The sequence below is a fragment of the Crocuta crocuta genome, unplaced genomic scaffold (assembly GCF_008692635.1).
Source record: "Crocuta crocuta isolate KB4526 unplaced genomic scaffold, BGI_CrCroc_1.0 scaffold1468, whole genome shotgun sequence".
In the NCBI taxonomy this organism is placed as follows: domain Eukaryota; kingdom Metazoa; phylum Chordata; class Mammalia; order Carnivora; family Hyaenidae; genus Crocuta; species Crocuta crocuta.
In genome coordinates, this window is record NW_027531991.1 from 223,252 (window position 1) to 245,758 (window position 22,507).

The 22,507-nt window shown below is 44.7% G+C and overlaps 1 protein-coding gene across 5 annotated transcripts in view; it reads right to left on the reverse strand.

Moving 5' to 3' along the window:
- PCYT1B (phosphate cytidylyltransferase 1B, choline) overlaps positions 1-22,507 on the reverse strand; it is a 119,384-nt gene that overhangs the window by 36,387 nt on the left and 60,490 nt on the right. For all 5 annotated transcript variants that reach the window (XM_077775063.1, XM_077775061.1, XM_077775062.1 and 2 more), the window contains exons 4-5: positions 10,382-10,533; positions 7,406-7,484 (exon numbers count right to left, since the gene is read on the reverse strand). In XM_077775063.1, the coding sequence (XP_077631189.1) occupies positions 7,406-7,484; positions 10,382-10,533 (231 nt within the window). The remainder of the gene's footprint in view (positions 1-7,405; positions 7,485-10,381; positions 10,534-22,507) is intronic.

Consider the following 22,507-nt stretch of genomic DNA (forward strand, 5'->3'; position numbering starts at 1 on the left):
GGGGTGCTGACACAACACCTCCACCTTGCCGGGAGCCGCAGGGGGCTTTCCAGTGAGCGCCGTGTCCCATCTGTCAGCAGGCAGCCACTTTTCCCACACCCCCGCTGCCTGGTGACATGTTACGAAGATTCTCTAGTTACTAATAGATTTTAGCAAGTCAATTAGACACTGGTGACGTGAGCTCACCCTCTCTGTGAAGCCACAGAGACCTCGCTGAGTAACCAAAGGTTTAGGGTGGGGACAGATTTGCTTCGGCTGGTGAGGAGGTAGGTCTCTGAAAGGAGCCAAGCCCTCCGCTGACATAATGAGGCACCCGGCTTCCTCCAAATCCTAATTAGTGCTCTGCTAAAAATATGCAGTAATGAGCACGATCAGAGGACCTTTTTTATCACGCTTTCCCGAATTGCAGTGTTTGGTTATGGAGCTATTTTAGGAAGCAGCCAGGCACATGTTAATGAAGGAAACTTGCGACAGTAGTAGGCAGTATTAGCAGGATGACGGGGACGGTGGGCCTGACAGGCTACTTCATTTCAGCTCCATCCTTTCATCCAGCTTTGCTGGAGGGTTTTGACATGTAGTTCTGACAAGCAAGGCAGAATACTGTGAAGTTTCGTTCCTGCCCTCAATATCTCTGGCTTCATTTAAGGTGACTTTTGCCTTTCAAAATAGACCTCAATTAGAGTGTAAAAGCCACATGTGGAAGCTTGAGCCATTTCTGAGCAGCTTTCTCTCACAGTGAATGCTCGGCCCTTGTCTCCTGTGGCTCTCCCCTGGTGAGGGATCGGCAGAGCAGATCAGTGGCCCTGTGCGTACGTGAAGTCACACACAGCCTTGTGCCTGTGCTCCCAGGGCAAGTGGAATACCACCTGACTCTTCGCTGCAAAGGTGGGAATTAGGGTAGAGTATGGGCACAGTCCCCTCTGCCTGGAATCTTGGCGGGCCTTAATGACTTGCTTGTAACAAACAGGTGACGCTGGCTGACCTCCAAGGCTAGGGTAGCGGTGTGTGTATGTGAAGCGGAATACTACTTAGCTAGAAAAAGGAATGAGATCTTGCCATTTGCAACGACATGGGTGGATCTAGAGGGTGTAATGCCAAGTGAAATCAAAGACAAATACCGTACGATTTCACTATGTGGAATTTAAGAAACAAACAAATGAGCAAAGGGGGAAAAAAGAGAGACAAACCAAGAAACAGACTCTTCACTGTAGAAAACAGATGGTTTCTAGAGGGGAGGTGGGTGGGGGATGGGTGCAACAGGCAATGAGGATTAAGAGCGTGCAGCTATGATGATAGGCACCGAGTCATGTGTAGAATTACTGAGTTGCTATATTGTACACCTGAAACTAAACACTATATTTTTTTAATTTAAATTTTAGTTCACGTACAGTGGTTTCAGGAATAGAATTCCGTGATTCGTCACTAACACCCAGTGCTCATCACAAGTGACCTTCTTACTACCCACCACCCATCTAGCCCACCCCCACCCACTCCCTCCACCAACCCACAGTTTGTTCTCTATCATTAAGAGTCTCTTGTGGTTTGTTTCCCCCTCTTCTCTTCACCCCCTTCCCATATGTTCCTGTTTTGTTTCTTAAATTCCACATGAGTGAAGTCATATGGTATTGGTCTTTCTGACGGTATATAACACCGTATGTCAACTATAGATGAAAGAAGGAGGGAGGAAGGGAGGGAGGGAGAGAAAAAGAAAAGAAAGGAAGTAAAGAAGAAAAGAAAGAGGAAAGAGAGAGAGAGGAAGAGAAAGGGAGAGAGGGAGAGAGAGAGAGGAGAGAAAGAAGAGAGAAGTTAAAAAGAGAGGTAGATAGATCCTGTGGGGACATGTAGTCACACTGACATGTGACAAGCACCGCTCTATACCAGGTCCTTCATGGTGACTGTAGGGAAGCAGTAGCTGGCTCACAGCTCAGATCCTACAAAGGCTTAAAAAGATCATCATCTCCCCACGCCAGAACCCACCTCCTTACAACTGATGCATCAGCCACTTTGCCCCCGCCTTCTCCCCACCTACTCCTGCCATGTCCCTCAGCAGCCTTCCAAGTCTGGAGCATGTGGGGTTTCCTTCTTGGAACTTCTTACAAACAAGACCGGGATGTGAGAATGTCAGGCCTCTTGCTCTTACGCAACGCGCCTGACCGCCACCAGGGGGAGGCCTTTCTGAGAACACAGCGCAGACCAGCCTACCAGCCCTGCTGGGGGTAGCGCGGAACCTCGCCAGCGGGCCCCGCAACGGCCTCAGCCAACAGGAACACCATCAGGAAGACCAGGTATATTATAGGTAACAGAATAATTTTCTTGCAATACTATCCAACGTCGTTTTCATTTCTGGATATGATGTCTGTCCCGAGGCCCTGTCCGTCCTGCCGCGGAAACCTCCGTCACCTCAGGGGAAAGAAGCTGTAGCTGAGAATACAGGAGAGTGCGTTCCGCTTTTGACTTCTGACACTGGCTCTTCTGAAGGCTCATTTCAAACAGAACAGTTTTGAAAGGTAAGGCTTTCACTTGAAAGAGCCAGGCTTTGAGGACTACAAAAAAAGGTTTTCTAAATCCCAAAAGTGCCCCTTTCATTATTAAGAAGCAGAGGCTGAGTGGACTAGAACGAGGAATGTATTCCTGTAAGGCCTGGACCGGGGAAAACATGAAATTAACCGCGTGGCCACGTCTTCCCCTCCAGGCAGAAGGAAAGCCCCTCCCAAGACCAAGGGGAAAGAACCCAGAGAGGGAGGAGGAGGGGAAGGGCGGAAGTGAGAGAAGGTGAGCAGGGCCTGTCCCTTGGCCCCACTCAGAGGCAAACCCCAGGGGCAGGGACAGGCAAGAGAACCCATTAGACCGCCCAGAGCAGAGGGGCTGGTACCCTATTTACCTCCAGGAACTTTGGGAGAAAATGGTCTCCCCGAGACCCCAGGCGTTGGCAGAAGGCTACTACGGGGGGCCTGGTCACCACAGATGATGGCTGAGCAGGTTTGATACCGTACAGTGAAAGATACGCAAGAACCGGTTCCCCGCCCCACGCCAGGCCAATACACAGGCCCCAGAAACAGAGATCACCCCAGGAGAAAAAGGCCCCAAACTGACTCTACCCAGTCCCCGTGCAGACTGAGAACAGTCGCGATTATTGTAAATGTCCAGGGTGTCTGTCCCTGTCATGTGGGGAAACAGGGGCTCCTGAGTAAGTTCAGCTGCAGAAATGACTCCCGGGCTCCTACCTGGTCGATCCTCTGCCCACAAGAGACCTGCTCATGGCACCTCTCTGACCCAGAATGGCACCTGGCTCTGTGTGACATACAGGATGAAACCCACACAACCCCGTGCTGCCCACCTCCATCTCTGCTCTCACCTCCACGCACCCTACACTGCGTGAACACTCAGCTTCTCCAAATGCACTGTGCTTCATCAACTCCCACCTTCGGGCCTGCCTCCCCGGCCCACAGCACACACCTATCCACAGGCTTCTAATATCCTGATGTCATTATTTTGTCTCTGCCATCTCCCACGGGTGAGAATAGGTCTTATTCATGTTTGCATCCCCTTTCCCTCCAGCAAGTCCCGGCTTGTGGATGCGCTCAGGGAATTCATGGTTTCACGAACCAGAGTCAAAATGATCCAAAGACGGAATGGGCTACCTTGGGAGGTAGGCGCTCCCCCCATCATGGGAGATGCACAAGTCCCAGTTCTACTAGGAAGTGGCAGTGATGCCAAGGAGGGGCTAGGAGACTGGATTTGTGACCCTCAGGAACCCATCCTACCGCAAGAATCTGAAGGTCCGTATATACCAGGAAAAGGCTGTAGTAGCAGTGGGCTGAAAGTAAGGGATGGTGCGGCCAACGTGGGCAGAATGCCAGCGGTCCCCAGGAACAGGGGAAGATGGCTGTGCTGGGGGCGGCTCAAGTATAACGGGTGTATCCCGCTTCTTGAAATCTCTCAGTAAAGCAAATGGTAACTCACAAGACCAGGGTGCCGTACAAGCCAGATAACGGTTCAACGTACGTAGGAAGGTATGCGTGGATAAGACTTAGAGAGGAGATGTATGATAGAAAGCAAAAGAGCAGAAAACAAACCAGGCCATTAATAATCTACTTCTGCACCTACCTGTAGTTAAAATGCCAATTCCAACCCATCCTTTCCTCAAACTCTTCCTTGCTCCAAGATTCTGAGGCAGCAGTAGCCTTATGGGACCTTAATGGAAGGCAGTCTGATGAAGGAAGGTGGACGGAGAACCTGCGTAATTCAAGCTACTATCTTGCCGCTCCCCCCCCACCTTGGACATCTCTGTTTTTAGGGTCAGAAAAACCATGTGACCCTACAAGAGGATACAAGTAATTACCTTTGCCCCATCCATCTTTTTAAATAATCCAAATGGATAGACTCTGGGGAGGCTGTGTATTTAAAAAATCCTAGCAATGACTATTTTAATTCTTAGGTGATTACTAGAAACCCTGTGACACTGACTGAAAACCTCAGCTCAGGAAAATATTAAGTGTTGGGTGCTGAGTGTATAGCACAGACTATTTTTCCATTATACATCTGCCCAAAAAAGTACCTATAATTTGATTCATATTCGCTTGCCTTTTATAAGACAGAGCAACAAAAATGCAAATGCACAGATATAAATGTCAAGATATTTCATTCAGATCACAGTCATCTTTGCAACAAGTCACATGGCAAACCCTTCCATCTTTCTCTGAGATTTTGTTGGGCTGTGAGGCTATGGTGGTTTGGAGTAATTTAGGGCATGTAGTTGGCATCTCCTGTCAATAGAAGGGGAGAGACTCAGTGTCCATGATACCAATGCAAGGCAAACAAATTAGATGCAAAGGTTGATAAAGTTCAGCCCCAAATCACCCCTTAATCCAAGTAATTTGAAAAACTCCACAAAACAGAGTGTGGCCCAAATTATCTAGGTAAATGGCCCTATGCCCTGGGTAGTGAGAAGAGCTCTTGCCAACAGAAGACGTCCACCTTAAGCTAACTCCCCATCAGACTCCATTAAAACACCCTCTTGCTGGGGCGCCTGGCTGGCTCAGTCAGAAGAGTGTACAACTCCTGATCTAGGTGGGGTGGGGGTCATGGGTTCAAGCCCCACCCATGCTGGGTGTAGAGATTACTTAAATAAATAAAACTTTTTTTTTTTTTTTTAAACACCCGTGACAGCTAGCTCAGAGCCTGGAGCCTGCTTCAGATTCTGTATCTCCCTCTCTCTCTGACCTCCCCTGATCACACTATCTCTCTCTCAGAAATAAAAAACATTAAAAAAATTTTTTTAAAGCACCCTGCTGCTTACCCAGTATTGAATGAGCATGACAAACGTATCAGGGACTATGTGAGGATGTGAAGATGGATGAGACAGAGCATAGACCATGGCTCCTCATTCTAGCTAGGGACACACACACACACACACACACACACACACACACACACAGGGAGAGGAAGAGAGAGCGAGAGAGAGAGCAAGAGAGAGAGAAACTATCAGCATGCCACCAGAAAGGAGCTGAAAAGAAGGTCCATCTGCAAAGAGTGTCCGAGGAGGGTCGCGGGAAGGTGGTGCTGCTGAATTGCGCCCCAGGGAGACAGGGCATGTCAAGGGCTAGGTCCTCAACAAGGCACGGAGTAGGCCCAGATGCTCAGAGCAAGGGCATGCCAGACCCAGAGCAGAACCGGAACCAAGGCACTGAGTAAGGGCGTGCCTGGACTTCAGGGCCTGAGCCCGGCGGGGCAGAGCCCGGGCTGGCAAGACGCAGAGGCTGGGCAGGGCCAGGGGACAGAAACCCAGGAACAAAACCCAGAAGCAGTCAGAGAGACTGAAGGAAATGAGAAGGTCCCAGAAGTGTCCAAGAAGAAGACGACAAGAGCAGCCACGAAAGGAGAGCGGTCAGCAGGGTCGGTATGTCCAAAGGAAGACAGAATCGAGGCCACTGCATTTGGTGGCCCAAAGGTCATGACCCAAGTGAGGAAGGATGGGGCGGAAATCAGAGTGCAGGGAGCTGAGGAATGAGCGGGAGCGCGCCTGCAGGGTGCCAGGAAGGGACTACTGAACAAGAACGTGACTGGAGGTGGAGGGAGAGGGAGGGCCGAAGAAGGATTTATTTAGGATTTATTTGTTCTCGTAGACTTTTTTTTTTTTTTAATGTTTTATTTATTTCTAGGAGACAGAGAGAAAGACAGCGTGAGCAGGGGAGGGTCAGAGAGAGAGGGAGTCACAGACTGAAACAGGCTCCAGGCTCTGAGCTGGCAGTCAGCACAGAGCCCGACGTGGGGCTCGAACCCACGAACCGCAAGATCATGACCTAAGCGAAAGTCGGACGCTTAACCAACTAAGCCACCCAGGAGCCCCTGTTCTCGTAGACTTTCAAATGACTGTAAGCTGAGAAGAAACTACTGGAGAGTGAGAACCCTGCATGGCAAAGAGAGGCAGAATGAAAGCAAACAGGCTCCAGGGAAAGAAGGTAGGTGCAGATAAAGAAGTCAGCCTGGGACAGAAAACCCACCGCTTTCCCTCAGGATGCAGGAGAGGAGGCGAGGATGCAAGGAGTTGCGGGCAAATCAGGGCAGGAAGGGGAAGAGGAGGGAGTAAATGTTACCAAGGAACGTGGAGAATCCCTCTGAGGCTAGAAACCACAGACTCGTTATGATGCCCCAACAGTGATGGCCTTCAAGTCCCCGGCAGCAAAGGAAAAGGAACAGAGAACTTGACAAAGGAATGAACCCCAGGGAGTCTGCAATGGAAGCAAACCCGCCTCTCTCCAGCCTCCTAGTAACTCCCTGGGGCAGACCAGAGTCTCTGACCTCAAAAGAAATGCTTAGTGACAACTGGGACGGCTTCCAAAGCTCAGGCACCGGATCTGCCCTCCGTGACACTGCTCAACAGTGTGAGGAAGGAAACACTTGACCTGATTTCCCAAATATTTACGCATCCTTTCCTTTGCCTCTGCCCGCGGTACCTGAGGATCTAACTATGATATGACAGGGTGGCTTGTCGCAGGACTGACTCTGGAGACCAGGAGTCCAGGTTGTTAATTACCCACCTACCTGTCTTATTCTGGAAGGAACATTCTTGTCGTATAAAACAATTTCATTGTGGAGAACTAAATGTGAATGAGGAAAATGACTGCCCTCTAAACAATAGGTTTTAGTCTGACAAGCCCTAAAATTGAGCCTCAAACCATAAGGGGAGTCCTTTGGTGCTCAAGTTAATTCTTGTATAAATACCTAAATGGTGTCTGTCCTCCGACCGAGCCTTAGCACTTATCAGAAGAAGCTTGTAGAGGCTACTCGGCAGACATCTGACATTCGGGTGCCTCCCAGGTATGTGCTGCAAGCCTAGGGCAGATGTCTCTTATTCAACCTCAAGGTCATAATGCAGTGGGCAGGCGTGCCTCAGGGAACTCACCAGCTTCTTTGATATGCTTGTACACATCATCAGAGCCAGCAGAAGAGTAGGGAATGTCATCATGAGCCACAAAGTCAATCTGTTGGAGACAAAGAAGAGAGATGTCACAACTAGGATGCATGTGCATGCCTGTGATTTGCACATGCCTCTTTTTTTTTTTTTCAAATGTTTATTTTTGAGAGACATAGCACAAGCTGAGGAAGGGCAGAGAGAGGGAGAGTCAGAATCCGAAGCAGCAGCTCTAGGCTCTGAGCTATCAGCACAGCTCACAGACGGCAAGATCATGACCTGAGCTGAAGTCAGACGCTTAACTGACTGAGCCACCCAGGCGCCCCTGCACATGTCTTTTTGAAATAAAGTGTTTGTAATAAAGCAGTTGAAATAAGTAGTTTATAATGTGGATTTGAATCCTTGACTGAGAGGTACTGCCAAATGGCTCCATTTCTGGGAAATAAAGGGAAAGAGATCGGTTTGTCTCCTCTGCTGGCCCCTTTCGCTCTCCTCTCACAGGAGGTTTTGTTGGCCTTCTGTCCTTCTGCCTTTAAGCTTTCTCCTTAGAGAATTCATTCGTTGTTCAGATTTTCCTCACCCCCTGCTGTGGTGAGAGACCCTCACATGTGAGCCCCGTTTTATGTGGAAAAATGAATTCACACCTCTTTTCTGATTTGATCTTCCTGACCACCTTGTGAGGCGGGTGGGGCACATACTACTATTTCCGCTGGGACATAAGGCTGCTGAAGCTATCAAAACTTGTCCGATTTGTCCCAGGTCACCCTTTTCTACTTTGCTGCCCTCTGCTGTCACTTTCAAATCAAGCTGTTTGAAATTTACTTCAGCGTGAAAAGCAGCGGCCCCCTTGCTTTCAGTGGCACCTCCAGTTTCCCGGTGTCCCCACGCCTCACACACCTCAGAATGGGCCTTCCGTCCCTACTTCCTTCAGTCTCCATGGCACACGGGTCACAAGGTCCCCTAGGGTGCGAGCGCGTGTCTATGTACGCATGCGAACGTACCTGCACACGCACGTGTGCACCCGTCACGTCCCCCCCACAGCGACTACACCAAATCCAGGGCCCCGTCACCTGGGTTATTAATACCCACTTACACCTGATCTTCCTCACTGCAGGCTCTCTCCCTTCCAAGCCATCCCTCTGTGACACGATGGGAGGGTGGGCACTTCTTTCTACAGTTTTCGGTCATTCTTATTCCTGCTCATCTTCACTGGCTCCCTGCTTCCTACTCCACCAGGGGAAAACGTGCTGCCAGGCTTTCAGAGCCCTTTGTAACCGGGGTTCTCTCTACCTCGAGGGGTAGCTTAGAAGAGGAGTCTGTGTGCCTGCCCCACCGCTTCCCAGCTACGGGACGCCCAAGTCGGCCGTAAGGATTAAATCACTATTTCTCAAGCTTGCTATCTGTGGCATTTTGAGGTGGATAGTTTTTTGAGAGGGAGGTTTGTAAGAAGCTTAGTAGCACCCCTGGCCTTTACCTGCTAGATGTCAGCACCCATCACCAACCCCCGCCCCCAGGTGTGACAGACACTACTACCAAATGTCCCTTGAGGGCAAACTTAAGTCCATTGGAGAATCACTGGATTAAATGAAGTAATTATGTAAAAGTGCTAAAAATCAGCTGGGGCACAGTAAGTACTCAATAAATGCAATCCATTCTTAGTACCGATCAGTGCTCAAACTTAGTCCCTCTTTCTCTCCAATGACAACCAAGTCTCAGGGTAGCCATGAGACTGAACAGGATTCATGGGAGAGCAAAGCCCGCAGCAGAGGGCCTGGCACGCGCTAAAATAACACCTGGCGGCCCTCGCTACCATCATTGGTACCCCCATCATGCCTGGCATGAGTGAAACATACAATAGATGCTTAATAAAAATGTGTTAGTGATTGCTGGAAGTAAATCATATTGTAGTTTCTCCTTTTTCTTTTCATTCTTGCTGAGAAATTGTCTCCTCTGCTATTACCCATGCACATTTATCAGTGTTCTCTCTTCTCTTCTGCATCGTGAATTTAAAAATAGAAAAGAAAACTCTTAGAACAGCTTAATCTTGTTTTTTTTGTGCTGCTTATAAAAGGAAAGAATAGCTCCTAATGTGGAGCTGGTAGGGAGATACAAAGCACATAATTTGATGCAGATCAAAAGAATTTCTCATGTTTTCAACTAATAAAAATCTTGTAGCAGTAGGAGTCTCAGGGTCACAGAATCACAGATATAAAGTTCTTTCCTTAAAGGCTGACCCCTGCTCTTCTGAATACAATGTGTGTTCCACGAAAAATGATGCCTATGAATATAGAAGCATCAATAACCATGATGGTGGTGATAATGACAATAACATTTTTGGAGCTGTTATTTGGAGCTATGGGCCAGCCAGTGTTCAGAGGGTTTTACTTAGATGATGCCATTATATCCTTTTTTTTTTTAATGTTTATTTAATTTTGCAAAAGAGAGAGAGACAGAACGTGAACAGGGGAGGGGCAGAGAGAGAGGAGACACAGAACCCAAAGCAGGCTCCAGGCTCTGAGCTGTCAGCACAGAGCCCCACATGGGGCTCGAACTCGCAAACTGTGAGATCATGACCTGAGCTAAAGTTGGTCGCTCAACTGACTGAGCCACCCAGGTGCCCTGGTCTCGTTAGATTCTCAAAACAGCCCCACGAGGCAAGTACGAATATTACTCCCACTTTACAGTTTAGATAAGTGAGTGTGAATACCTCGCTCAAGGTCTCACAGTTAGGAAGGGATAGAGGCCCGACTTGGACATGGGGAGTCTAGCTCAAGCTCCCACAGTGAGGATGTGAGAGGGCATCAGTCCCCAGGCTTGGGCAGATCACAGGTGCTATATCAAGTGACACCACATGATCTTTCCTGGAGTTATCTCTTCTAAAAAGTGGAAGCTTCTGGGCTTTCTGCATGTAAGCTGCAGAACCACACTCCAATTCTGCTACTTAGAGAACATGGAAGAGTAAAGCACCTTGTGTTTTTCCAGAAACTCTGGAGTGAGGGTCCATGGAGCATCTCTAATGACTTCGTCCACATAGCGACAGTGTCTGAGGGCTTCATATCTCTCCGCCTCGTTCATCACAGTGAAACCTTTGAATTTGTGGGTGAGGTCATCACTGCAAACTGAAACAGACACATGCGTTAAAGCCTGCAGCCTGGCCCGGGGCCCGCTCGCGGCCATCCTGCTACATCCAGGGCTTATGCAGCAAGACAAAAGGAGCTCAGCCTGACTTGGTACGTGACATCATCAAACTCAGTTTTGCTTTGTTTTTGTTTTTGTTTTTTACAGGAACAAAGCATCAGGAAAGCGAAGCAAGATGAAATCCGCCAGCAACTGAGCTTTCCATGTGAGTGCCCATTTTGCCTGCATTCTCTGCTGCAACTTTTATTAAAATCATTCTCCACACTACCTAATGTGACTCTTGTATCTTTTATTTCCTTATCCCACAGTGAAAATTACTATTCAGGGGAAAAAATGACTGAATGCACTGACAGAGAGGAACCAATAGGCCTGAATCCTAGAAGGTCTGAAAAATTATTTCCAATTCCTTTACTAGATCATTGTACTCAGTAACCCATGTGTGATTCCTTACTATGCACATGTGCATACACACACACACACACACACACACACACACACACACACACACTTCTGTTCTCTGGACTGAGGTCCAGTCGCTACACATCAGGCCACACAATCAAGAAGTAGTCAGAAAACAGAAGATGTGATCTAGCAGAATTCATCCTTCTACATTTCTTATCCTTCTTAGATCTCAGGTTCCCCAATCTCCAAATGGGGGTTAGTATCATCTACTGTCAGCCTTAGAATTTTTTTGAGGATTTACGTAAAAGTGTATTGAAGTAAACTGAACAAAGAATATTATTCATTATCTTATCCATCATATTTGGGTGGGGGTGGTGAGGAAAGGCAGCTTTCCTACATGTCAGCAAGAAATTTCACTGTGGGTACAGCCCCTGTTTATCAGAATCCCAGTGAAGGGCCTACAGCCATTCTATACGGTTTTATGTACACACACCTAATTTATAAGGTTTAAGTGTACAATCTATATTTTAAACACAAAAATACAATTATTTCCTTGGAACCAAAGGATGACCTACGTCTAAAGCCAAATCTAGCCACAGAGGAAGGGCAGCTGTCGGCCACAGCCTGCGTCCTTGGAAAATTTATTGCAGCCGTCAAGTACTCAACCTCCAGACCATCCTCAGACCTGCTGCCTCCGCCTTCAGAGTGCACCCGGAGGCCACATTCTTCTCACCACCTCCACCGCCCTCCCCTGGATTACTTCCCTCCCCTGGATTACTGCTGTGGCCTCCTAACTAACTAGGCTCTTGTTCCAGCCATGCCCACCCCGCAGCAGCTCTCCTCATCCACAACGACCCCCTTAAATCCTGCCCAACTGTCATTCTTGGGCTCATAACCCTTCTCATCTTCCTCAAAGTAAAAGGGAAGCTCTTCCAGGGGTCCACAGGCCACCACAAGATCCATGCCTCGGCCCATCCCTTGCCTCTCTGACTGCATCTCCTCTTGCATCCCAGATCCGGGCCTCTGTGCTGTTCCTGAAGCCACCAAGAATGCTCCTGCTCAGGTCAGGACTCTGCACTTCGTTTCCCCCAAACCTGAGACAGTAGTGCTCTAAATATCCACAGAGCTCGCTCCCTCCCTTCCCTTTACTTCTTTCTATGGCACCCCTCATCATGGAACTGTCTTTTTTAATTTTATTGCTGATGTTCTCCTACTGATATTTACGTTCCCTGAAGAAAGGGACTTTTGTTTCATTTTCTGATGGCCCATAGTGGGCTCTTAACAAGGATTTGTTGAATGAATTAATAGTGCCTGAAATAGATAACGTTTATTACAATTTAAAATAACAGATATTTATCTGTAGGCACATTTCAACAACACATATATATAATTAAGAGACTGGTATATCTCTAGACACAGGTGTGTACCGAAACAGCCTTCCTGAGATGTACAGACATATATAAAATACAATACAGAAAACATAGTAGTTCATGTGACCCCAACACCATCAACCACGTGGGGGACTCAAAAACCTTGATGAGTATCAGAGTCGCCACAGGAGCATGCTAAATATAAAGATGCTTAGGTTCCACTCGCCAAGATTTTGATTCATTGGGTGCTATGGTCTGAATGCCTCCCCCCAAATTCATTTGTTAAAATCTTAACTTCCAAAGGTGAGGATATTTAGGAGGTAGGCCTTTGCGGATGCTTAGGTCTTGAGGTTGGAACCCTCATGAATGCGATCAGTGCCTTATAAAGGAGACTCCAAAGAGCTCCCTAGAATGTTTGACCATGTGAGCAAACAGCAAGAAGGGCAAGAGCTATGAATCAGGAAGAGGGCCCTCACTAGAAGGATACCATGTTAGCTCCTTGGACTTCCCAGCTTCCAGGAACTGTGAGAGGTAAACTTCTGTTGTTTTTAAGCTAGCCAGTCTGGGGTGACTTGTTAGAGCAGACCAAATGAATTAAGACACAGAGTCTGGAGTATGGCCTAGGCAGCTCTATTTTGGACAAGCTTCAGGGGTAATTCTGATGTATGCAACATTCAAAAGCCCCTGAAGCATATCATGGACATCTTGAGGAAAGAGCCCAGCCTGTTTTTGAATCACCCATAACTCCAGTTTGGGAGGGTGGCGGATGGCAGAGAGTAGGGCCATAATGACTATGTTATACTGATTTACTGAATTCATTGGCTTTTGACTCCATAAATGGGAGTTATTTATGGGCCAAGATACACAGTTTAAACACTGATCTAAGACTTTTTAAGTGTTCAGTTAGGACTTTATTAAAACACTACCTCAAGAATCATACGGAGCAGAAATGGATTTCAGACCCATCAATTTTCTATTGTAAATACCACAAAATGAGGCTGGGCCATATCCTCACCTGTTTTGAACCTGCACCTGAGCAATTTGGTGGAACTTCTAGATGACCGAAATAATGGCCTCCTGACAGAGCATGAAGAAAATAAACAGGATGTTTATGTCAACCCGGGGTCCTATTTTCATATCCCAGGAGTGACCTCAAGAAGCAGCTGAACATGCTGACCAGTTATTGTCTAAACATTAATTACGCCCAAAGCAGCACTGTTGTTCATGAGTCTTGGCAAATGCACACTGACAACCAGATGGGGAACTCTGAGCAATGGTGCTCCGTGGATGAATTCACTGAGTTATGTGGGAGCTCATACTGTAGCTAACCTATACGGGCAGCTCAATGTGTTCAAAATGAAGTATTACCAGTACACTGTAGGAGATAAAATGTAACATAAGGAATCAACTTTGGAACCAAACAGACTTGGGTTCTAATTACAGCTCTGCTCCTTGATCCTGGGAAAATTACTCAAAGCCTCTTAAGATTCCATCAACTGTCTTTAAAACATGGCACAGTTTTGAAAATTAAATATGAAGATCTGAGAAAAGAGTAATGCCCAATAATTAATTTTCCAATGATAATGAAGAGTACAAAACCATTACTGGGGATATTCATTTGTGTTTGGGGCTATCTTCCTGTTCCCACTCCAAGCAGGTGCCCGGCCTCTTGGTACAGACTCCCCCCATGGAAGTTGTGAAGTTCAAGTTGCTGATACACATGCCTGACTTCCTGGCTGCTCTTTTCTCCAAGCCAGAACTCCTTAGAGGAATTCTGTAAAGAAAGAGACAAAGAGAGATGATTCCTCCAAGTGAGGAAGAGGCCAAAAGTCTGAGGATCCTGCAACCAGCAAGGGCCAGCGGCAGAGCCTCACGAGGGATGACACCATGGTGCCCTGGGCACTGTGATTCCACACACTGCAGGTGCCTCACCTTGCACAGGCTCTGAGGTGCTGGGCTCAAGACTGGAAATCCCTCTCTTGTTTCTGCAAATATTTTAACATCTTGTTTGACTCTGCAGAGGTGAAGTGAGCCCAAAAAGGACTGAGAGGCTATTTCCCACCAGTCAGGCAAAGCAGAGTCTTAGCGGAATATTTAATTTTAATTGAAATACAAGAGAGCATAAGCCCAAGTTTATGGAGTAGTTTTTATGTCTACTATAGCAGGAATGGTGTTATCATTATTGTTATTATTTTTTTATTCCCCTCCTATGAGGTAGAAATAGGCATTTGGTGACTTCTGTCTTTAAAAAATATTTTAGGGGGGCTCCTGGAGGGCTCAGTCAGTTAAGTGTCAGACTTCGGCTCAGCTCAGGATCTCATGGTCAGTGAGTTCTAGCCCCACGTCGGGTTCTGTGCTGACAGCTTAGAGCCTGGAGCCTGCTTCAGATTCTGTGTCTCCTTCTTTCTCTGACCCTCCCCTGCTCACGCTGTCTCTCTCTCTCTCTCTCTTTCTCTCCCTCCCTCTCTCTCTCTCAGAAATAAATAAAACATTAAAAAAGTATTTTAGGAAAAAAATTCTTTTAATTTTTTTTTTAAAATTTCAGAGAGAGAGAGAGAGAGAGAGAGAGACAGACAGACAGCGTGAGCAGAGAAGGGNAAATTTTTATTCAAATTATAGTTAACACTGTAATATTACTTTCAGGTGTAAAATGAGTTTCAGGAATGTGTTTCTTGGTTGTCTCTCTCTCTCCCCCCATCCCCATGTTCATCTGTCTTGTTTCTTAAATTCCACATATGAATGAAATCATATGGGATTTCTTTCTTGGACTTATTTCACTTAGCCTAATACTGTCTAGCTCAATCCATGTTGTTGCAAATGGTAAGATTTCATTATTTTTTATGGCTGAATAATATTGTATTGTCTGTATATACCTCATCTTCTTTATCCATTCATCAGTTGATGGACACTTGGGCCCTTTTCTTAATTTGGCTATTGTAGATAATGTGGCTATAAACATCAGGGTGTATGTATCTCTGAATTAGGATTTTTGTAATCTTTGAGGAAAAAAAACTAGTAGTGCAATTGTTGGAGGATAGGATAGTTCTATTTTTACTTTTTGAGGAAACTTCATACGGTTTTCCAGAGTGGCTGCACCAGTTTGAATGCCTACCAACAGTAGGAAAGGATTCCCCTTTCTCTACATTCTCACCAACACCTGTTGTTTATTGTTAAATGATGTTACCTTTTCTTAATGTTTATTTTTGAGAGACAGAGAGAAAGTACGAGCAGGGGAGGGGTGGGACAGAGGATCAGAAGTGAGCTCTGCGCCGACAGCAGACAACCTAAAGCAGGGCTCGAACTCACAAACCAGGAGATCATGACCCGAGCCAAAATCGGATGCTCAACCAACTAGCCACCCAGGCGCCCCATGTTAGTTTGTTTTGTTTTGTTTTGTTTTAATTTCTAGGAGAGAGAGACAGCATGAGCAGGGGAGGGTCAGAGAGAGAGGGAGATACAGACTCTGAAACAGGCTCCAGGCTCTGAGCTGGCAGTCAGCACAGAGCCCGACGCGGGACTCGAACCCACGAACCATGAGATCATGACCTAAGTGAAAGTCGGATGCTTAACCGACTAAGCCACCCAGGCGCCCCCCCATGTTAGTTTTGAAATTAAAAAGAAAAAAGGGCTTTACAATCAATAGTTTCAATTACTTAAAATAATGTCAACAAGGTAAGCTTACATAAATGAATTTTCAAAGTAGTACTGGTTATAATGCTTAAAAAATTAGAAATCCAAGTATTATAATCACTGTACAAAACCATGACATTTTGTGCCTGTTATTGCCTAAGGTTGAGAAGTAGATTGTAGTACTTCCACTTATCACAGTTTCTGGTCTTTGAATCAATTATTTCTACCAAATCCCAGTATTATGCCAAGAACCTTTCTGTGCACTTACCCTGACCACAGTGGTTTCATGAGCAAAGCCCTTGCTCCACCCAGGGGAACCCCTATGACAAACCTACCCATAGAGGTCAGGGGTCCCACAATTAACAGGGCAGGATCTTTGAATTTCCCATAAGTATTTTATTTGCTGAGGACACACATTGTTAAGAGCCAGTCTTTCGACCAACACAAAATACCTATTTGTAAAACACTCCCTATTGTTCCTCAGTATAGAACTGTCTGCCATTAAGATGGTTTGTGACACTCAAGAAAGATAGTCTAAAGGTAATGGTCTTCAGACTAGGGCATGCATACCAGTGGGGATACACAAAGACTTTTCAAATGATATCCAAACAAAGGAAGCTTTAAAGGACTCAGTTTTTAGATCCATAACTTCCAACAGTATGCTTTCTTTCTTTTTTCTTTATTTTATTGTTTTTTAATTTATTTCTGAGAGAGAGAGAGAATGAGAGACAGCATGAGCAGGGGAGGGTCGGAGAGAGAGGGAGACACAGAATCTGAAACAGGCTCCGGGCTCTGAGCTGGCTGTCAGGCCAGAGCCCGACGCGGGGCTCGAACCCACAAACCACGAGATCATGACGTGAGCCGAAGTCGGATGCTTAACCGACTGAGCCACCCAGGCGCCCCCCAAGGGTATGCTTTCTTTTTCTTTTTCTTTTTTTAATGTATTTATTTCTAGGAGAGAGAGAGAGAGAGAGAGAGAGAGAGAGAGAGACAGCGTGAGCAGGGGAGGATCAGAGAGAAAGGGAGATACAGACTCTGAAACAGGCTCCAGGCTCTGAGCTGGCAGTCAGCACAGAGCCCGACGCGGGGCTCGAACCCACGAATGGTGAGATCATGACCTGAGCTGAAGTCGGGCGCTTAACCGACTGAGCCACCCAGGCACCCCCCAAGGGTATGCTTTCTTAAAATTAATGGTCCCAGAGAAAGCCTGTGTGTCCAAAACCATCCTTACTCCACTATGCAAAAGAAAGACACCATCCAAATCTTACCGTGTTGCACTGCAAGGGGCAGGGAGTTAAGGCTTCAGGCCAACCCAAAGGGAAACCGTGCTTAATGACTGCCGCAAACACCATGAACTTCTAAAAGCTTCCGGTCTTCAGACATTTGTCACAGCTAAAGCCAGGTGTTGCAAACTACGGTAGAGTGGGGAATGGTGCCAACTCTTGCCTAACAACTTTGCCTTTTTGTTACCCTAACTATCGTCAAAGGACACTCGGATCTTGAATGATAAGACCCAGGAATTCAAAGCAAAAGGAGCAATGGAAAGAAATATTGGATGCTAAAAATGGCTTTTTCATATAGTGAAGGCTAAGCATTTTCCCAGCTATTCTCAACACTCACGGTGAATCCTAGAAACCCCTTTTCTCTTTTAGTTAAGAGTAAGCATTTCTGCCAGCTAGTCACTTCAAAATCATCTCAACAAGGCGAAACTGCATAGGCTGATACCACGGCCTTTTAGAAATGTAACTGGAATATCTTCTAGAATTATCATTTTTTTCAAAATACATTGGAATAAACACATAGATAAAACTTTTACATGTTTTTCAGATTTCATATGTGTTATTTTAAAAGGAAGTTAAAATCTATTTTATCAGATCACATTANTAATAAAGAGAAGTCATTACTGATTTTTACATTTGATTTTATTTTTCCCAAAAGCCAAACACCAGAGTTTAGTATACACACACCCATCAATATTTAGAGAAGGAATAACAGGTCTTTTTACCATATGCCTCTCCTTTTAAATATGGTATTATTTTACTTATAAATTATTGTATTACTATAAATTTTTTTTCAAAAATTTTTTAATGTTTTATTTATTTCGGAGGGAGAGAGACAGCGTGAGTAGGGGAGGATCAGGCAGAGGGAGACACGGGATCTGAAGCAGGCTCCAGGCTCTGAGCTACCTGTCAGCACAGAGCCTGACGCGGCACTTGAACCCACGAACCGTGAGATCACGACCTAAGCCAAAGTCGGATGCCCAACTGACTAAGCCCCCCAGGTGCCCCTGCATTACTATAAATTAACCATAGTGATTTGTTGTCTTGTTTGTAACTTATTATATTAGAGCTATATCATTTTAATCTTGGTGGACTCTATTTTATACAATGCATTTTATAATGTATTTCTCAGTGGTTTTTATAAAGTTTCCTGAAATACATTAACATATTTGAAGTGAAAAGGCTTTTTCGTAGTTTCTAGGTTTTCAGCAGGTTTGACAGTGAGGACTAGCTTTACCAATTAGGTTAGACAGTGTTTTCTGCAGACTTAGTAGATGAAAACCGCAACCCCAAGGTTTTTTGTTTTTTGTTTTTTAAGTTTTAAGAAAATGATAAAAACATTTTGTCAGAAAGTATTGGATTGACAACAGTGTAATGAAATTACCAATATTTCCATTTTCCCAACCCTTTCTCAGTGTATTTGGTTACATGAGTTGCTTTAAGTAAGAGTCAAGGTTAGAATTAAGAATCATTTGGTAAGTCTTGGTAAAGCCTTTTTGTTATATTTCCCAGAAAGAAAGAAAGCCAATGATTCTAACAGCTTGGAACACATCTTCCTGTGGGTCTTGTCTTTTCTAATCCATCGCTTGCATCAAATTCCAAAGAGGACCTTAATAAACTGTCACTTGATAGACCATTAAAATTATTTTCTTGACAATAAATTATTTTTGTGATACATGGCAAATAACTCAAGAGTTCAAAGACTGAGTGTCATCACTCTAACAAATTTTTTCCAATTCCCATCTAAATATTTGTGTAAACAAAATATTTCAGCACTTGTATCTATAAGAAGGAAAAATAGGAATAAAATCAATGTTAAACCCTGTCTCATTCTAGCAGTAATATATTCATCCACAGATCACAAAATCCCACTCATCTCATTTAAATGCTAGACAACAGGGAATAGGCAAAATCCCAAAGAATAACAATCTCAAGGGAAGCTAGACAGAAAAGGCACTATGCCTATAGAGGAGCAAGGATAAAAATTACAATGATGTCTCCAGAGAAACAGTGCAAGCAAGAGGAGAATGAAGTGAAATATTTAGTGTTGAGAGAAAAACCCCAACCAACCTAGAATTCTGTACCCTGTAATATTATCCTTCAAAAGAGAAGAAATAAAGCCCTCCTCAGACAAACAAAAACTGAGGGAATTTGTTGCTAGGAGACCTGCCTTGCAAGAAATATTTTGAAAATTTCTTCTTTAAAATAAAAGTTCTTTAGGGATAAAGAAAACAATGTAGGTGGAGTGCCTGGGTGGCTCAGTCAGTTAAGCGTCCAACTTTGGCTCAGGTCATGATCTCATGGTTCATGGTTCATTGGGCTCTGGGCTGACAGCTAGCTCAGAGCCTGGAGCCTGTTTCAGTCTGTGACTCCCTCTCTCTCTGACCCTCCCCTGCTCACGCTGTCTCTCTCTCTCTCTCCTAGAAATAAATAAAACATTAAAAAAAAATGAATAGGCCTAGATCTATTAAAATGTGAATATCTAATAACCTTCCAAAAGAGAAAACAACAAGCCCCGATGAGTCCACTGGTGAATTCTACCAGACGTTTAAGGAATAAACTATAACAATTCTCTATAATCTCTTCCGGAAGACAGAAGCCGAGGGAATACCTCCTAAATCATTCAAATGAGACCAGCATTACCCGAATACCAAAATCAAACAAAGACATTGCAAGAAAACTCAGACCAAGTTCTCTCATGAACATAGACACACAACTCTCCAACAGAAAATAAATCCAACAATGTATCAAAAGAATTATATACCGTGACCATGAAAAGACTAGGTCTTTTCAACAAATGGTGATAAAAACTAGACATCCACATGCAAAAAAAAAGTTACTCTTGACACAAACCTTATACTCTTCACAAAAATTATCTCAAAATGGATCACAGATTTAAATGTAAAATGCCCAAATATAAATCTCCTAGGAGAAAACCTAGATGAACTCGGGTATGGCAGTGATTTTTGAGATACAACACCAAAGACACAATTGATAAACTGGACTTAGTTAAAATTAAAAAAAAACCTGTGACTCTGTGAAAGATAAGGTCAAGGAAATGAGCAGACAGACCACAAACTGGGAGAAAATCTTTGAAAAAAGATAAAGGACTGCTATCCAAACTATACAAGGAACACTTAAAACACAACAATAAGAAAATGAACAACAAGATTAAAAAATGACAGAAGATCTGAACACACACCTCACTAAAAAAGATACACAGATGGCAAGTAAGCACATAAAAGATGTTCAACATCATAGGTCACCAAAGATTGTAAAAGAAGACAACAGTGAGATACCCCCGTATACCTATTAAAGTGGCCAAAATCCAAAATACCAACAACATCAAATGCTGGTGAGGATATGGAGAAACGGGAATTATCATGCACTGCTGCAGGAAATGCAAGATGGTACAGCCACTTTGGAACATTTTGGCACTTTCTTACAAAACTTAACATGCTCTTAACATACAACCCAGCAATCATGCTCCTTGGCAAAGAAGTTGAAAACCTATGTCAACATAAAAATCTCCACATGGATGTTTATAGCAGCTTTAGTCATAATTGCCAAAGCTTGGGAGCAATTAAGGTGACGTTCAGTAAGTAAATGGATTAACTATGGTACATCCAGACACTGGAGTATTATCCAGCACTACAAAGAGGTAAACAAGCCATGAAATACATGGAGGAACTTTAAATGCATATTACTAAGTGAAAAAAAGCCAACCTGAAAAGGGGACATACTATATACTACGAATTATATGGCATTTTGGAAAAAAACAAATTATAGAGATGGTAAGAAGTGGTTGCCATGGTCTGGGGGGTACAAAGGGATGAATAGGCAGAGCACAGAGAATTTTTAGGGCAGTAAACCTAATTTTGTATAATACCCCAATAGTGGATACATGTCATTATAGATTTTACAAAACCCAGAGAGTGTACAACACCTATAGTGAAGTCTAATGTACACTATGGACTTTGCATGATGTGACGTGTCAGTGTGGGTTCTGTGGACTCTAACAAATGTATCCCTCTGGTGTGGGATGCCGATAATGGCGGAGGCCAGACATGTTGGGGTATATGGGAATCCTCTGTACTTTCTGCTCAATATTGCTGTGAACATGAAACTTCCCTTGAAAAGTATATTGGTTTTTGAAAAGGTCAATATTTATAATCTTACAGAAATTACATCTTTCATAAGTATTTAAACTTAGGGTAGCAAATTTTAGATGTCAACTTCAAAATTTGCAAGAAGGTATATATCATTTTTCAAAATTCTTTTAGGGTCTGTGGGGAGCAAAGTTTGTGGACTCCTAGTCTAAGACAAGGGCCTCATCATCCCCTAGGAAGCCATGTTTGGCAATTTGTGGGGCATTTTTGGTTGTCACAATGACTGGAGACAGCTACTGGCATTTAGTGGGAAGGGTGCCCATGAAGCTAAACATCTTAGAAGGGGTGGGGCAGCTCCGTAGGCACTTTCTGCCATGACACGCAGGGTTTCTGAGGGTCCCTGCATAATTATTTTAAATCATTTGAGTCTAGAACTTAACTTTGTCTTACATATAATTGCACAGTATTTCTGGAATAGCTGTGATAAAGGCTGAATTTTGGAGGAGGGCAACTACCACACACACCAAGGGAAGACAGTACTTTCTCTTGTCCACACTTTTCCCACAATGTGTTTGCCATGGCAATGCCACTCGTGGTGACTGAGCTCCAATACCATGCCCCTCTATCACCTCTAATGTGATCACCTAGAGCCGTGGCTAGTGTTCCCGTTAAGTGTGACCCACATCTAACCACCTCTAAACTTGGGTCACCAAAATACTGCAGAGGTCTCCCAGGGGCCTCAGCAGCTCAGGACCATACTCTGGAAGGTGGTATTCATTCCAGAAATGGCTTTCCACTCAAAATAAAAAGAAATGACGAAGAGATGGGTTCTCTGCCTGCCTTGGGTTTCCTCTGCAGGACTTGTCCAGTAATCATTGCCTTTATCATCTCTTCCTCCTGGAAAGAACTTCATTCAGTAACCACGTGGTCACCATCCTCAATAAAATCTACAGAAAGGTGCCTCTCAAATATCCAAATAGTAGTCTTAAATTTGCAGAAGGTTAACAAAATACTTTTAACAATGAGAGGCACAGCCTCTTACCAGCACCTTTTCCTTCAGTTTTATTTTTTTATGATGTTTTTCATTTATTTCTGAGAGAGAGAGAGACAGCGTGAACAGAGGAGGGTCAGAGCGAGAGGGAGATACAGAATCGGAAGCAGGCT